At 44.5% G+C, this 18109-nt stretch overlaps 1 protein-coding gene across 2 annotated transcripts in view; it reads left to right on the top strand.

Moving 5' to 3' along the window:
• The first annotated feature begins 253 nt into the window (after positions 1 to 253).
• Positions 254 to 18109, top strand: part of SESN2 (sestrin 2) — a 38316-nt gene continuing 20460 nt past the window's right edge. For both annotated transcript variants that reach the window (XM_054999257.1, XM_054999256.1), the window contains exon 1: positions 254 to 661. In XM_054999257.1, the coding sequence (XP_054855232.1) occupies positions 572 to 661 (90 nt within the window). In that variant the 5' untranslated portion in view covers positions 254 to 571. The remainder of the gene's footprint in view (positions 662 to 18109) is intronic.

The following is an 18109-nucleotide window of genomic DNA, read 5'->3' as shown; positions in this document are numbered from 1 at the left end:
GCTACTAGACTCGAAACTTCCTCTTCTACTACAGACCGATGCACCTGAAACTACCTTTCCCGTGATGCCATGCGTACTGTCCTTATCCTCCATTGGTACAGACGATGGGCGGACTGAAAGCCCGCCGAAGAGGAGGACAGCTCCGCCCCTGCGACGCGATTGGCTATGCGGCCGGCCTGGACTCCTCCCCCAAGACTCATCGGTATGAAATGAGCTGCTTAGATAGCGGAGAGCTTGTTCGCAGTTCCTTGGAGGAGGGTGACGTGCTGTGGTGCTGGGAAGACCCGCTCGTGCCCTTTAGAACCCCGATGCACCTGGACGTTCTAGAACTCTGCGCCTCCCGAACGTTCCACGGTCAAACTCTCAGGGGGTGGCGGTCTCCTTTGATCTTGGCAAGGCTGCCAGGGTCTTTCTCCTGCCTTATGCAACCCTGCGCTAATTTTGTCCCCCCTAGGAATTATTATTTTTATACGTCGAATTCTCCCAAGTGTTGGAACCCGCTGCGAATAGTAATATAGCTTCTTAGTGCCCCTCTCCCCATCTTACTCCTTTCATTCGTTGAAACGGCGCTATGATCGTGGCGGACTCCGAGAGCTGCGGCTGCTCCGGAGCCGAAGGCTATTTGTCCTGTGAGAACTGCGGAGCGCTGAGGAGGGAAAAGGTAAATCTCGGGTCTCTCGTTTTAGAGAGATTTGATTTGGGTTGGGGGGTGTCCTCTTCTGTCCTTTGCCGTCCTTTCTTCCTGGGCTTTGCAAATAGAAGGAACGGGCTCGGTCGGGACAGCTGAATAGATGCGGGAAGGGTGGCTGTTCCTTTTCCAACGGGTGTTTATTACATTGTAGTTGCATCAGCAGGAGAGAGTTGATAATGGGAGGGTGAAACCGGTGGGGGGGATCTGTTGGAATGGAGACGACTGCTAGTTTTCTACGACCCTGGTATGCTATGTCCTCATATGGAATGGCCGGCGTGCCAGTGAAAGGTCTGCCTCGCCCCCTTTCCAAAATAGCAAGGAGATCGTTTCCAGTAAACATGATGCGGTTTGGGTCCAGTAGCACCTTAAAGACCAGCTAGATCATCTTTAACATGGTGAGATTTTGTGCTGGTATCCGAGTTATGCAGTCGCGTGGAGTTCCAGGGACGCGCGTATATGAAGATTAGCTGTCGCTTTCGTCTGGAATCGGGTTTAGATGGATTAGGAAGCACGGCGTGGGCTCCAACCGGCCTTGCTTCAGCCTGCCGGTCATTGGGCTTCAGGGGTCGGGCAAGTACAGACTTGCCTCGAGTTGCTCTCTTTATCCTAGCTGAGGGGGCGGCTTAACTGTAGTTCCTCTTCCAAGGAGCTCGGGTCTGGCTCACCTCCTGTGAGGTGGGTGAGTTGCTACCAGCCTGTCTCAGAATCACCCAGTGAAATGTCATGGCTGTGTGAGAGCATGAAGCCCATCTCCCTAGGCGTAATGTTACACTACCTGTAGAAGACCCAAAGAGGCTTACAGCATTCCCTTCTCCGTTTGACCCTCACAACAGCCCTGTCAGGTAGGTTAGGCTAAGAATATGTGACTGGCCCAAGGTCCTCAGCAAGCTTTCATGGCCAAGCAGGGATTCAAACCAGGGCCTCTCACTTGTAGTCTTTTAACGCTCTACCCACTATGCCACACTGGCTTTTTCTGAAATCTTTCTACACCAGGACTCCCGCCCCCTATTAGGGATACAAGCACAAGCAGCTTTCTGTCTTAAGGGAGGAGGGGCAGTTTTTGTTGGGTCTCCCTTGAGATGCACTAAAATTCTTAGCTTTACATTGATGTAGATCCAAGCATGTTTAAAGGGAACTGCTCATAGGATTGCAGCCCTAAGGTGAGCTTTAATGCCCCCTTTTAACCTTCTTTCCTTCTTTTTAGCTGGCTTCCTCTTCTTTTCAAAGCAAGTATGTGGGTGGAGGGAGGCCGAGAGAGATTAAAAATCTGTGAATGCAGAACCATGGGGCCATAGTGATTTTTGTTCCAGAGGAATTAATCAAGTGTTTAAACTTGCTGGGTGACTTTAGGCCAGTCGCACATACACTGTATCTTGGCTTACTTAACCTACCTTACAGGGTTGTTGTTTTAAGAACAAAATAGAAGAGAGGAGAACAAAGTTGTAGGCCACTTTGGGTCCCCATTGAGAAGAAAAGCAGAGCATAAATATATCATTTAAAATATGCAGAAGTGCTTTGGGGAGGGTTACTCTCTTTTCTTGCCAACTGTCTGTACAATCAAAAATGATAATAATAAAAAGCCTTGGTTTATTTGGAGCAATCACTGTAATAATAAAGTGACTGAGGAATGCCCCATTTGCCATTAAGAAAAGCATCAAAAACATGCTACTCACATAGAAGATCTCTATGTTCTCCTGCCCAAGGGTGTATGAAAGTAAGACCACAAATTAATCGAAGAAAGGGGGGACGCCCCCAAACCAGCCTGTTGATGACCAAATAAGCTCCAGCACTGAGTCAAAGGAGGGCAGTAGGGAAGTTAGCTTGTTTAGTACTTGCGATTTTACAGATTGGGCGGGGGGGGGGGAGTTGGCTTCGGGATTTCCCCATTTTTTTCCTTCCCCCCCCTTCCCAGTCCTCAGGAGCAAGTGCCAAAGGGTTGCAGTGTGTCCTTGCCCACATGCTTATTCCACTGAAGATGGACAAAGGGCACTCTCCCCAGACAAAGGGCACTCTCCCTCATGAGTATCAGCCGAGATTTTGGCAGTGCCTTGCCCTGATTATGCAACTCCCAGTCCCATTTCCCTTTCCTTGTGCACCTCCTTGGTACAAATGAGAACAGCCCCTTGTTTACACTTCAGCTCACATTTGTGTGTGTGTCCCCTGTTTCCCCCCTCCCTGCAAAAGGCACATTTTTCAGTTCCTCTTGCAGCCCACCAAGATGGCTCCAGAGAACCTTCAAGTTGACAAGCAGCACTCTGAGCCAGAAGTTTTAAATTCATTCTTCCATAGCTTCTAAAGTGGAAGTCTTGATTTAAATGAGCAATAAAAATATACTGTAAATCTCCTTCAGTTGTTTGGTGAAAGCATTCAAACTAGATTTCCAGATATCATTGTGGGGTTTTAAAGTTGCTTTTATTGGCCGGGGTGGGGGCATAAACTGCCGTAAGTTCTCTGGGGGAAGATTTCATCATGGACACCACCACTGAAAAGATCTTCCCTTTCAGCCAGAGGAGAGCAAGACTTCTGTTGATCTACATATCTGGGGAAGTAATGGGCCCTGGAAGTACCTTGGATCTGAATGGATCAGGACTTTCAAAGATCATACCGATCCATTTAAATGGCATTCTGAAACAAAGAGCAGGAGTTGCGCTATGCTGAAAGTACTGGTATGCTTCATACTGGCTTGTTAAACTGGAGGCTGCATTTTGAACCGATTGAAGTTTCCAGTCTTCAACGGTAATTACTGATAAAGGGTGTCGCAACAATCCGGCCTGGAGGTTAACAAGGCAGCTGGAAAATAACCCGTTCAGAAGAAAAGGCAGCCTGTTCCTTGCTTCTCTTAAACTAGGGGGGGGGGTGGCTTTTGAGAGCAGGGGTGGCGGAGGCAAATATTAGAGCAGGCGCAAAAGGATCAAGCGTGTTTTTTCACAATTTTATGTTAATACGGAAGATATTAGAAGGGAATTGCCAGGGAGGAGCCATATATAGGGAGAATTTGGTAAAACGGTGGAGGAGTTGGTAGATTAAAATCCCAGCCTCTTAATTCTCCTATAATGAAATAATCCTTATCCTCAAACAGTTTGCAACCAAAGTATGGAAGCTGGTGCAATATAGCAGCCATGAGATTTTGTTATATATATATATATATATATATATATACATACATACATACATACACACACTCTCGCTCGCTCTCGCTCTCTCGCTCTCTCTCATGCTGCCTGGTAGGAACTGTGCTCAGGCAATTCCCTGGTTACTTTGCATTCAGCAATATCTGAGTAGACGGCCTTAATCAGGCCATTGTTGTTCAGTGCCCTATCTGCAATGGGAGGAAGCAATGCTGTCCTACATTGCAGGGCTGTTGTGAAGGGTGACAAAACAGCTTGTGAGTGAAGCTTTGAATGTGGAAAGTGTCATATAAATATTAAATCGTCCAAGGTCCTGTGTCAGTTAGGCAGAGTTAACAGTCTCTCATTAGAAATTGGTGGTATTTTGATAAAATTGAGAACACTACTTAGATTCTTCTTTCAGAAATCTCAGGATATAGTAACATTTCTTTACCTGCAAATATTTTTTGTAGCGAAAGCATGTTAAAATCCCAGTAGTCTGTTCTTAAACTGGAGATGTACCCTGCTTTCTGTATGGGATTAGCAGACTTCTGGGGGAGAATGGCACATGCCAAGAGGTGTGACATCCCACAAGAGGCCTTTGATGTCTCAAGTGCTGCTCAGCAGGGTCTCTTTTTGAAAACCTTAACTCCACAGAAATGCACAGCTGTCTTTTTGTCTTGCAATTTCCAAACCGATTTGCTGATGTGACATTGTTTTGCTTCACTTCTTTGACTTCAGCCCACAAAGTTTCTTATCTGCTGGAGGCTTTTTGTTGATCGGCGTGATAACTTTGCAGTTCAAGAGCTGATGCAGGCAAGGATTGCATTACCTGTTAGTTTTATTGCGGTCTTGCAAATAAAACCCAGCAGAGTTAGTAACTCACAGATTTGGGGGTTTTTTTCCTGGCAAGCCTGCCCCCTCTCCAAACATTTGGTTGGTCATTTATCAGACAATAATGGCCTGAATGGAAGAGAGAGGAACTGGTCTGCTGTGCTGTCTAGAGGCAATTTGTGCATCTTGCAGGTAACCAGGGAAGAAGCTGTTTAGAAGCATGGTACAGTGGAAACCTGCACATTTGTTACACTTCACGGTGTAACATTTTGCAGAGAAATCCAAATTAACCTTTTGTCTCTGCACTGTATGCTCATCCAGTGAAATAAAATTTGCATAGGACAGGGGTGTGCAGGGTGCATGCTTTGTTGGTGATGGTGCAGCAATGCTGAGCAGCTACAAGAGAGGTGTATATATTTAACTGTGAGCAGAACCACAAGTGACAAAAGGCACAGATTGGACACTTGTCTGCGTCCCTCAAGTTTTGATGGGAAATGTAGGCATCCTGGTCTCGCAGCTTCGCTCTCTGACTGCTGTCCAATGGACTTTTCAACTGTCACTTGTCCAACATTCCGCCAAGCTGCCTACATTTCCCATCAAAACTTGAGGAAAGCTGACAAGTGTCCAATCTGTGCCTTTTGTCACTTGTGGTTCTGCTCTATGTCCGTATCAGAACCCAATGAATTCTGGATATCCATGCATTGTTAGGTATTAAGCTGTCTCTGTAGTGTAGCAATCATTTGCAACTGGAATGGCTTATCCACACAGGAAGATCCAGTTGCAAATAATGGTTATAGCACAATACCCCCATTAATGGGTGGATGCAGTCATCTCTTCATTTCTGTTACTACTCCACTGATATTGTACTGCATTTATATAGAACTTTCAAGTGTTCTTTTGGGCAGATAATCTTATGATCTGTGCAAAAAGGAGATAAATATTACTCCTCTCATATTTGAGTTTGAAATCGAAGTATAAGAGTGTGACTTGTCTAAGACTACTTAATGAGTTCAGATCAAGATGTATAGTGATGTTAGTCTATCTGTAGCAATAGAAAAGAGCAAGAGTCCAGTAGCACTTCTAAAATTAACAAAACTTGTGGCAGTGTATGAGCTTTTGTGAGTCACAGCTCACTTCAGATACAGCTAGAATGTGTGTTTGTCTGTCCTTATATCTTGGAGAGTGGAGTGATTACAGAAGCCCAATGATAATAGCTGGTGATGACAATAGCAGGTGGGATTGGATAGGGTGCGGTATGCAGAGGGGTAGTGGGTGTGGAGAAATCAGCATTGGTTATGAGACAGGAAGTCTAGGTCTCGATTCAGTCCTGGTGGATGCATTGTCTTGAGCTTTGTTATCAGTTGCAATTCAGCCGTCTCTCTCATCTCCCTTTGAAATTCCTCTGCAAGATAACTGCTACTTTTATGTTAACAACTGAATATCCTGGAAGGTTAAAATGTTCCCTCACTGGTTTTTGAATGTTACGGATTCTGATGTCAGACTTAGTCCATTAATTCTTTGTTGAAGGAACTGGCCAGTTTGTCCAATGTAGAGGGTTGGAACGGCATTGCTGACCTATGAGTTCAGGGCAGAGCTGAGATACAAGCCGGGGCTTTCTAATTTGTCCCTCAGTTTCTTTAGTACTCTGGCTCTGTGTGTGCTTGCTTGGGAGTCAGATGCATTAGTACAAAATGACAGTGTGCATGATTGCAGTGGCTTGCACAGAATGAATACACATGTTCCGTTTATACAAGCCCTGAACAAACAATACCATCTAACGCAAATGTAGTGCAGTAGTTAGTGTTGGACTAGAATCTGGGTGAGCCAAGATCAAATCCTCACACTCTACTATGGGTGACCTTGCGCCAGTCATATGCTTTCAGCCTAACCTACCTCACAGGGTTGCTGTGAAGATAATATGGAGGACAAAAGAATGATGTAAGCTGCTTTCGGTCTCCATTGGGGGGAATATTGCAGGGGCAGGACTAAAAGCATTTAAGGGAGGAGAGTACTGGAGCCCTTCCAAGTCTCAAATTGGACTTCAGCACCTCTTGAAATAAAGATATTCGGATGCCACAGATAAACCTCTATGAGGAGTACAGGGGTAAGGAATCCATCAGTTAAAGGATAGGGAGGGACCGCTGTAAATATTGAGGGACCATAGATTCCGCTGCTGTTGCTATAGGAATGATCCTACTGGATTGCTCGTATGTTTAATATGTTAGTCATAGAATTGCTTATGCTCTGTTTCAGCATTTCTTCAGCTCTGTATTGGATTTCTGCTGGTTTTTAAATCTTTGCAAATTTGCATGTATATAGCCATTACATGTTTATTGAAATGTCTCTGATATTGATGGTACTGACTCTCCCTGTGTAATCTGCCTTGAGTCTCAGTGAGAAAGACGGACTCTAAATAATGTAAACATGTCTGCAAGTTTTGAAAGTTGTACACAATATAGAGATGGTGGTGTCTCTTTTATTTTAAAAAATGGATGTGGAGTAGTAGACACTTCTCTACGTAAGTAAAACATCTGACAGCAAATATTAGTAAACAGGAACAACTCACATCTGAATCTAGTGACGTCTCGAACTGGGTTTGTTCTCTTGCCTACAGTCAGGCTTCTAAACCCATTGAATCCTGATTTGTAGGCCACAGAGCAAGTCTGGGTTTAGCTGTCCTAGCAAATTGCAGTTTGTTCAGTTGCTGCTCTCAATGAGTTGAAGGAGTATGTAGACTGGAGGACTTCCTGGGGCCTCATTGTGAACAAATCGCAGTCGATGCGTGAATCTGAACGCAGCTAGGAAGGTCCCTGGTAGACTGAGAGCAGCCTTGGCTAGGCTTGCAACAGGGTTGGAAGCCTCTTTGGCCTCCTTAGTTTGTTTTGATGATATGCCTGTTTTGCTGCACGGGCATGTAATTTGCTTAACCTTTCCTGACTTGCTTATCAAGTATGCGCCTGCCAGTTCCTGACTAAGCGCAAGTCAGTGCAGTGTCACTCTTCCGAGTCAGCACACAGAAGCTTGTTCAGTAACTTGGGCACCGAATGCCGAATCTTTTCAAGGGAAGCCAAGAGGGTTTCCCATGCTAAAAATCCAACAGCTGAAGTGTCAGATCAGCCGATGAGCACCTTGCCCTGTGGAATTAGACAAAGCACAATAGCCTTCTCCTTCATTTGCAGATATTATAGCCAGAGGAGGATGTTGTTTTGCTTAATTAGTTTAATAAGCTGTAATTATTGCAGAGGATGCCTCTTCATAAACTTAACTACTATCCCAGGGTGACTTACCATGCAGTTTCGAAGAGAGGGGGGATATCCTAGTTGGGCTTAAGTGTATTTAAAGTGAAAGTGTCTGAACAGCCAGTGTGATTAGTATGTGGGGCTTCCAGATCCTAATCCGATGTTTTAACCACTACCCATACTGTCTCTTAAGCTTAAATCATGGGCATGTATGTCTCTGTTAATTTTTCTGAAATGTTTAACATTCTCAATTTTGATTTTAGAATCATAGGGTTGGAAGGGATCTCTAGGGTCATCTAGTCTAACCCCCTGTACAATGCAGGAAATTCACAAGTTACCTCCTTCCTACACACACAGATCCAATGACCCTTACTGCATGCCCAGAAGATTGCAAAACACCGTCAGGATCCCTAGTTAAACTGGCCTGGGGAAAATTGCTGTCTGACCTCAAGGTGGCAATTGGCCTTACTCTGGGCATATAAGAAGGGGCCATGAGAACTAAGTGCTGAGGGGCTGTGAGATCTAAGCACTAAAACATAGGTTTTAATTCCTATGTGCTAAGAAGTGTACCAAGTATATGGAATAGGTAGGCAGGGGTTTTTTTTCTGCTGGAACGCAGTGGAACGGAGTTCCAGAACCTCTTGAAAATGGTCACATGGCTGCTGGAAGTTTAGATTTAAACTTTTAAGAACTCCCCTCTTGTTCCAGCTGGCCCAAAGTGACGTCATTGGCCCTGGGAGCATGAGTGCACTTTGTGCATGCACATGTGGTACCAGGGGCACTACCTTGCACCAAAAGTTTACCCCTGTGCTGGCAACCCACTGAGTTCCACCACCTCTTTTCCCAGAAAAAAAGCCCTGTAGGTAGGAATGTCAAAAGCTCAGCTTCTCCTATTTTCCTCAGCATTTTTCTCTGGTTGCAGAATCATATTAAGAGTCTTAGGGAAGAAATTCTGCCTTTATGAATGAAAAAGCAAACCATTTATGTTTATATGTTTGCTATCTAAATAAAGAAAATAACAGTGAATGAGTAAACATCAATTAATATAGTTGGAAATAAATGTAACACGTAATGAATAACCTTCCTAGTTATCTAACATAGAAAAGTATGTGTACTTTTTCTTTCCTAGATTTCAGGGAAAGGCACTTGATAATTTTTATCATTTAGTGAATTTATATTCTACTCAAGAACTGAAGTGGTATACATTGGGTTTGTAGTAAGTTTTCTGTCCAGGAAGTGACCAGGTCCAATCTTGCTTATCTTCCAAGAGGCTTCTCCCATCTTGCTGTGTCTTTCTTAGCTTCAGGACTGCAGTTTGAGTAATTTGCAACTCAAAATCTATGTACTATTGCTGTGTGAGCTGGTGTATACTTCAGTAATGCTTTAAAAAATTGTTTTACGTAAAATGACACACATTAACTCATGATTACTCAAGAATTGCTTTCATTCTGATCAAGTACCTAAAAGTGTATTTGTGCTTAATGAAAATATGTGAAGACAAATTTGCAATCTAAATGCCTGTGTAAAGAAGACCAAGAAAAATGCCGTCCAAAAGGAAAAGCTGTCAGGCGAAAATGTCCAATAGAAGTGGGGGCGAGGGGACGTATTGATCACATCAAGGGAATAAGAATAAAGGCAAGGGTTCAGTGCGCATCTGTAAAAGGAGACCGAGGTAGAGATTCAATGCAAGTTCCAGACAAGAGGCACAAATGAAAACAACCTATGGGGGTATGTGAAGTTGGTTGAGAAATGGGTTTGATGGGTAAGAACGGTGAAGGGAAACAGGGTGAGATGGAATGGGCGAGGGAATAAAGATGAATAGCAGAATTCAGAATAGTTTTAGGTGGGCAGCCGTGTTGGTCTGCAGTAGAGCTGCAGGATTTGCGTCCAGTGGCATCTCACAGCCCAATAAGATTTTCAAGATGTAAGCTTTCGAAAGTCAGAGCTCCCTTCTTAAGACAGGAGCGCTAGCTTTCGAAAGCTTTGACTCTCAAACGCTTAAATCCTGAAAATCTTGTTGGTCTCTAAGGTGCCAGTGGATTTAAATCCAGGAATAAAAGTGGCAGCATTTAATGAATGAAGGCATCTAGTGTATTTTCAGTTTTGAAATTGCTCATTGACACCTCTGCTTCCACCTAATTATTTTAAAGTATCATAAAACCTTTGGGAGAGGCATTTGAAAGTCAGTGTGATGAAGTGGCTTAGGGGGGGAGAGAGCTGGTCAGCTGTGGCGCTTGCATGGTGATGTAGGAATCGGATCAGGCAGGCTAAGCTCTGCCTTGTAACTTTTCTGGGGGGGGGGTTGTTGTTGTGAGGATAAAATGAGGAAGGGGAAACCCACGTATGCCACGTCTTGGAGGTATGGCAGAGTAAAGGAGTTGGTTCAGCTAATGCGAAGGTGGAAAAATTCCATGTTAATCAGATATCAGGAGAACGGGTCATTTCTGCCAGTAGAGAATTCTCCTTTGCTGTCTGGTTCCACTTACTTGCCTGCTCTACAAAGTCATGCTCTCTGGGCGTTTCCACTCTTGCCTTGGTGAAAAGGAGGTTGCATCACAGGTTATTGTGACGTGAAACATCTGTGGGCAGGATCGTGCTTATTAAATGGGAGACGATGTTAAAACCGGAAGCTCAAAGGCTGTTGAGGATGGGAAGCCATTCAAATGACATGTTGAAAACGATGGACGGTCTAAGGAGTTTTGGAAAGAGGAAGCTGTAAAAAATCAAGGTATGTCTTCTCAGCCGGGCTGTTTGACAGGCATGAGTGAAAAAGTGGGAGAGGGATTATTTTTTGTTAGCTCCCTTATGCCTGGTGAGCAGATCAGTTTTATTCTCTCTGTGTTACTGGAGCTGATCACTTGTAGATCTTGGACTGCAACTACACTAGACTAGGTGTGAAGGGAGCAAATCTTTCTTTTGGAAATCTGGCCACTGCCTGGCACTGTATCAGCTCCCCCACCCCCATGTAAGGAACTTGTTTTTAGTAGAAACTGAGTTGAGTCTTCCTTTAAGAGATTGAAGCTACAACCTAGACTGGCGATCCCAAACAAGGTGTCCTGATACCCCCACCAATGTGTTTGCTTCTTCCTCAAAACATTTCCTCCTTAAAGGGCCGCTGCTGGCTTTCTTCCACCTCATTGGACTGGCCCGAGGATTTTTTTTTTGTGCCCCAGGTAAAATGACTTTGCTCTGCCCTGCCAGGAGGTACCACCATGGTGTGCGCAAGAAGCATCTGTCCAGAAACACCTGCCTCTGTCCCAGAAGGATGCTTAGTTTAGAACCTCTCAGTGTTTTTTGTGATCACATTCTCATGGCAACTGTTTTGTGGCAATGCCCACTACCCCTTTCTCAAAATTCCAAAAGCTCCAGCTCCCACAGGCACAACAGGTTTGGGAATCCCTGACTCGGAGGCTTAAAGGAGCCGGCTGCTGCTGAAGTCAGGTCAGTCCAGAAGAGAGATTCAAAAGATCTTTATGGGGTTTTTTTGGACACTCCAGGAAATTGCTTTGAAAATTAGGAAGGAATATTGAACTCTTTCCTCCAGTGCTGCTGCTGCTGCTTAGTTGTCCATGGGGTGGGGAGATAAGTACAAGCTTAAGAACTTCCCCCACACACACACCCATGGGAAATTGGAGGAGCTATTTAAACCATGGAATTGAAGCAGGTCTCGCTATTGGCCCTGCATCCCTTCCCTGATATTCAGAGAAGCCACTGGAGCTGCTGATGGGCTTTTTATCCTAACAGCCAATCTGTCAAGGTTGGCCCAAAGATTTGATCGACAAAACTAGATTCAGTGAATTGATCAGTTCTGGTTTGTGCGGCTTGCTTATCTCCCTTGTCCTGTTTTGATCAAGTTGCTAGTATGTTAATGGACTTCAGTATTTGATTATGGAGGAAGGCGGGATTTGAATCCCTGTTGATGACTAAATACAAGAGCAAGGAAGGGTGATTATTCTGGGATGGTGCAATGGCCTCCATGTTAAATTAGGATTCAGGAAATCCGAGTTCGGACCCTCGCCTTGTCATGAAGCTCGTTTGGAGATTTTGGGGCCAGTCATGTTCTCTTCATCTCATCTCCTCCTCCTCACAGTTTATCAGTTACATTAACCAATGTGGTGTAGTGGTTGGACTTGGGCTTGGAAGACCCAGGTTCGAATCCCCACTCTGCCACAAAGCTTGCTGGGTGACATTGGGGCCTGTCATGCTCTCTCAGCCTAGCCTACCTCTCGTGGTTGTGTGGATAATGGGGAAAGGAGAACATTGTGTGCTGCCTTGAGCCCTTTGCAGGGGAGGGTGAGATAAAAATATACTAGCTAGATTGTGTAGTTGCATGTTCACAGCCCACAGGATTGTAAGTGGCTGGTCTGGTTTGAAGTTACTGTCTGCCAGCGAAGCAGCAATTGGCTTAGGTGCTCAACTGCCCCTGGACTAGACCTCTTTGAGTTTAGCTTCTGGAAAACAATCATAGGGTTGGAAGGGACCTCCAGGGTCATCTAGTCCAACCCCCTGCACAATGCAGGAAATTCATAACTACCTTCCTTCCCCCCCCCACACACACCCAGTGACCATTGCTCCATGCCCAGAAGATGGGAAACACTACCAGGGTCCCTAGTCAAACTGGCCTGGGGGAAATTGCTTCCTGACCCCAAGGTGGCAGTTGGCAGTACCCTGAGCATATCAGAAGGGGCCACAAGAACTTAGCACTGATGTAACCCTTCCTGCCCTCCCTCTCATGCTCTGCTGAGGTTCGCAGAATCAGCATTGCTGTTAGATGATCATCTAGCCTCTGCTTAAAAACCTCTGAAGGAGAGACCACCGCCTCCTGAGGAAGCCTGTTCCACTGAGGGACTGCTCTGTCAGGAAGTTCTTCCTAATGTTTAGCCGAAAACTCTTTTGATTTAAATTTAACCTATTGGTTCTGGTCTGACCTGGGGCAGTGGAAAACCACACACCATCCTCTATATGACAGCCTTTCAAGTACTTGAAGGTAGTTATCGTATTATGTCTCAGTTTTCTCCTCTCCAGGCTAAACATATTGAGCTCCTTCAACCTTTCCTCGTAGGTCTTGGTCTTCAGACCTCTCACCATCTTCGTTGCCCTCCTCTCGACTCGCTCCAGCTTGTCTATATCCTTCTTAAGTTGTGGTGTCCAAAACTGAACACAGTACTCTAGGTGAGGTCTAACCAGAGTATGGTGTCACTTCGCATGGTCTGGACACTATATTTTTGTTGATACAGCCTAAAATTGCATTTGCACTCTGAGTGCCATTCTAAGAATAAAATGGCTACCTCGTGTGCCCGTTGTGGAAGCCACAAAACCAGGCCAGTCTCAAGCTTAGTACTGAGCTTTTGGAGGATTCTCCTGGGAAAATATGACTTCTCAAAATAATCTGGGGTGGCGAGGAGGGAGAGGCAGAAAAAGCTGGTGAGGACCAAGCCTGTTCAATGAAGTACTTGATGTTGAGAGCCTAGAAGAGTCGGAACCGGGGGCATATCAACAGTTCTGAATTGAAGACTGCTCCTTTGGTCATAGTGGCTCCTTTTGGGAAATGAATCATTGCCATTGGAGAAGACATGGTGGGTCACTTGAGGAAGCTTGCCTAGGACCAAGAGTTGTCTGCTAGCTGGATGCTTTCATGCAACTCCTGCCAAATGACGTCACATGTTTGTAACCTCACCTTTATGAATTCTGCAGAAGTGACCTCTCCTAATGTAATCTGATACATTTATTTAGAGTCCGGGGGCATGATGTGTACTAGGCAAGCTTGTTCCATACCAGCGAATTACTTTTAAAGCACCCTATCGACCCTTGTTTAGCAATCTGAGCCCATACAATCTTGATGCATTGGTTATGGAGCAGGTGGCATTCTAAGATTCCTTTTGCGGTTCTCTGGTGTGGAATGAATAAACATGTTTTCTGAGAGTAATGCTTTTAAATAACAAACTGTTGTAATCCTGTGTTTACTCTGTCAGACCAGGAAGTAGCTCAGAAAATCTATGGATTACTCTGTCATGAAGGATCCCACCACAGGACAAGAGGTTTATTTAATGGCCTTCTGCCCTATTGCAGCCCTCATGTTCTTAGAAGGAACAGTGTATTTAGCTCTTAACCGGTCTTTGAGGATTATGAAATATAGTGGTTAGAGCAGTAAAGAAAGGCAAAAGGGTTGATTTTTGAATTGCTATATAAACACATCGACCTAATGGAAGCACACTCCAGTGTATCTGATGAAGTGAGCTCTGACTCATGGAAGTTTGCTGTAGAATAAATTTCCTTCATCTCGGAGGTGCCACCAGATGTTTTATTTTGGAGATGGGAGTGAGGGAGAGATTTCCACGTGCAAGCTCATTGGTGCGGAGGGAATTGTATGCAATTATGTTGTTGATTGTATTGATCTGTATTGCACAGAATAGTGATTAGTTCAGCTGAAATTGTGCAAGGCAGGAGGAGGTAACCTTGGGTAGGCGGCACTGACGATCGGAGACCTTTGATATTGCCCCGTGTACTGATGGTGTTTTCACGCTGGAGTATCCTTGACTTTTGTTAAAAAGGCTTTGGCTCCCTACCTTCTTATCCTTCATCTTGTTGTGGTCTTGCTTGAGCTTGAAGGTCTGTAACCTCATTGGCCAAAATCTTTCTTTCAAATTGTATACCCCAATCTTTCAGCAAAAAAACTCTCCAAGCAACTTACCTTGTGTCTGTAACCTCATTGGCCAAAATCTTTCAAATTGTATACCCCAATCTTTCAGCAAAAAAACTCTCCAAGCAACTTACCTTGTGTGTGTGTGTGTGTGTTGTCAAGTCACAACTAATGTATGGCTACCCCAGTAAAGGGCAGTCGAGGAAAGTGAGTAGCAGAGGTGGGTTTCCAGTGGCTTCCTCTGCAGAGACTACCTTAGTGGACCCCCTCCCCATCCAAATACCGACCCTGCTTAGCTTCCAAGATCTGGCAGGATTGGACTATATCATACCATTCCACATCCCCAGCGTATCTTACTAATGAATATATCACAAAGAATTGTGCAAAATCATGAGTTATTACTGTGTTTTGGTACTTGGTTGACTATTTAATACTTTTTATCCCAAAAGCCTAAGGTGGTATATGTGGATCTCCCCTCCTCTTTTTGATTCTCAAAACAAATGGGCCCATTTTGCAATATTAGTCTGCAGTAAGTAACAGAATAAAATTTGCGTCCCATATCTCAAGCTGTTGTGAAAGAATGTGGTTGGTGATCCAGAGCTACGATTGGCTCATTCAAGTCTCTGGTGATCCAGAAATATAGTTGAACTATAACTAGCTCAGCCATTTAACTAGCTGTTTGGCAATGTGAGCAGGCGCTCTCCTTTGCCCTGCAAGTCCCGACCTCTGGATCCTGCCTCTTTTCCTGCTGCAATCTTTCCATTGCACTCTCTTTATCACAGCTCTGTTGTGCGTGTGTTGCTCTCTTGCTGAGGTTGGAAAGGCGTTTGCAGAGTCAGCGGTTTTGGAACATTATTTTCTCACTGAGCTCAACGGGCTTGATTAGGAAGGTGAATGCACGGGTGGGGGAGGGTGACAAAGGTTAGCCTGTGGCAAAGCTGTTCGTAGGTGCCTCCGGGCTTGGCTTGTGGTCATCCTTGTATATGTTTGAAGTGTCATCTAGAGGTCAGCGTGTTTTGAAGATTTGTGGAGTAAGGAATAACTAACTGGTTCGGCAAGAGACTAGGAACACTGCAGGAGCCTGGGGCACAGTTTCTGGGAGAATCTCTCCCCTTTCCCGGGCCTGTGATGGAAAACTGGGAATTCTAACTAACGCTTTAGTGAACTTCAAGGGTTTTTTAATTGGAGCTATGGATTGTATGTTTCTGCATTTCACCCCAAAACTTGGCCGCTAGAGCAGAGCAGCATGCAGCGATTTTAAACCAACCATCAGTTAAAATGTAACGTGTCTTTTGAGTAGGCGGTTGAGGAGAGGGATTCTCTAAGATCTGGGTTTATGCATAATAGAGGGGTGCCTGTCCGCTGATTTTCTCACTGAGAACATGGGTGGGCCACAAAGGAAGGTGTGTTAGGATGGCGAATGTTGATCTGGTGAATCTTCTTTCGACAGTTTCTATGCACAGATAGTCTCTCCCTTTGGTGCCACTTTTGTGTTCGGAGGAGTCTAAATTTGTTACAGAATGGCCATAGATTAGACTGAAGGCCATTTCGTTGCTAGCGAATTGGCTAATGCTTTCCTTTCCTGGACTTTCCCAAAATGGTCAGACACTTTTCTTGCATTTTGGATATGCTATTTGATGTGCTGTTTACAAGAACGTTAATAAGCAACTGCATATTGCTATTAATCACCAGACATTTGCACAGCACTTGTGTATTAGCTGTTTAAGTGTTCAAAGCACTTTGTGTGTGTTGCTGTGACACTTACTACAGCAACTTACTTTACCCTGTAAAGTAGACCAGCACTAATATCTATGTGTGGTAGATGGTGGTTGTGGCTTGCCTAAGGCTACCGAGCAGGTTCATGGCAGAGGCAAGGTTTAAATCAGCGACATCCTGATTCTCAGCTTGAATACAATGACCCTGAAAATATAAGGTGAATGTATGGGATAGTAAAAGAAATGAGTAACTCTCTCCAAGTTGGTGTTTGCTGACTTGTAATGTTTATAGGTTTTAGCTTTTGTTAGGAACACTTTCTCTTCTGTCCATCATCTGCAACTGACCAAAGTCTTTACAAAGTAAGGGTTTTTTCCTTCTCTGTGTGTCTTTTAATTCCATAGCTGACAACCACATTAAAAAAAATAACAATTACGCTTTTGGAAGATCCACCACAGTGATGAAAATGGGGAAACTCTAACGTTCCTGGTTCTGAATGATTAAATGTGGAATATTTTTATGTGCGAAGGCAGATTTGGCATCGTGGTGAGAGGTTCTGAGTTTGGCTTACTGCCCTAAGAACTCATTGGGTTGGCCTTGAAGTCATTTCAACACCCCATTTTTAATATGAGGAAGAGTGCCGGTCTATTTTATCGTATTGCTAGAGAGGTAATGGGGCATGCCAGCGTCTTTTGAAGCTGCGGGAGGGTGGGTACAAAGCCAAAGGAACCGAATGAGCTGTTGGTTGTTATTTATGAAGTGTGACCGTTTCTTCTTGTACGTGAATTCTGGGAAGCTAAACAATTAGCCCTTAATTAAAAAATAAATTAGCTGTCTTAGCTTGATTTCCTGGAATTGCTAATTAATTTTTTGTTTGTTTTACAGTTTGCATACTTCAGGATTTGCAAATAATACATTAGTAAGAACTCCTGCTGTTCAACAGAATCAGAGTCCTGCCCCCTAATAGCAGATAACCTCTTTTGCTGCCTGATATTTTAGCCTGTGCTGCCCAAGTGCTTCCTGTACCCACAAATGATGGAGGGGCAGGTTAGAGGCCTTTCTCTTTCTGAAAAACACACTTTTCCTGCATTTACTGTCCTCCTAATGAATGGACATAATACTATTAAGCACTGTCGATTTGAAACTGTTATTGACAGAGTTCATGTGGTACAGCTGTCCTAGGAAGGAAAAGATCACATCTGGGTTGTGAGCCTTGCTAGGTGCTTTGGCCAGTCTCTTAGCCTAACATACCGGATAGCGTGGTTGTGAGGCTAAAATGGAAGAAGGGAGAACCATGTTATGTCGCCCTGAACTCCTTGGAGGATAGGAGGGATAAAAATGATTTTAAAAGCCAATTACTCCTGTTAAAGATCAGATATTTCCGTTCAGTTGGTGGTGGGGATGGGGAGTGCCATCAAGTCATTGCTGACTCATGGCATCCCCTGGTGGAGTTTTCATAGCAAATTGCCTGCCTTTGCAACCCTGGTCTTCGTTGGAGGTCTCCCATCTAATTACTAACCAAGGCCGACCCTGCTTAGCTTCCAAGATCTGATGAAGTCAGGCTTTCCCGGGCTTATCTGTTCAGTTACTTTGACAATTTAAGTGGGAGGAAAATTCTTTTGCTCGAGTTACGCATTCGGGTCCTCTAATCATTACCCTGCTAGTCTCAGACTGACACTACCCGTCTGATGAATTCCTGGTGGAGCTGAGACTTAAAATGGGGACATCTCACAGCTTAGAGATGGAACAGCACGTGTTTGTTTCTTGCAAACCGGTTGAATCGTATCCCATTTAAGTTGGGTCATGAGGAAGAATTGCAACCGAGACCCAGAGGGGGGAAGAAGACCTAATCCTGATTGTAGTTTGTATTTTATAAGATCTACCA

The sequence above is a fragment of the Eublepharis macularius genome, chromosome 15, assembly GCF_028583425.1.
Source record: "Eublepharis macularius isolate TG4126 chromosome 15, MPM_Emac_v1.0, whole genome shotgun sequence".
NCBI classification, from domain to species: Eukaryota; Metazoa; Chordata; class Lepidosauria; order Squamata; family Eublepharidae; genus Eublepharis; species Eublepharis macularius.
Note: the sequence above shows the minus strand (reverse complement) of the source record. Positions and strands in the feature narration are given on the sequence as shown.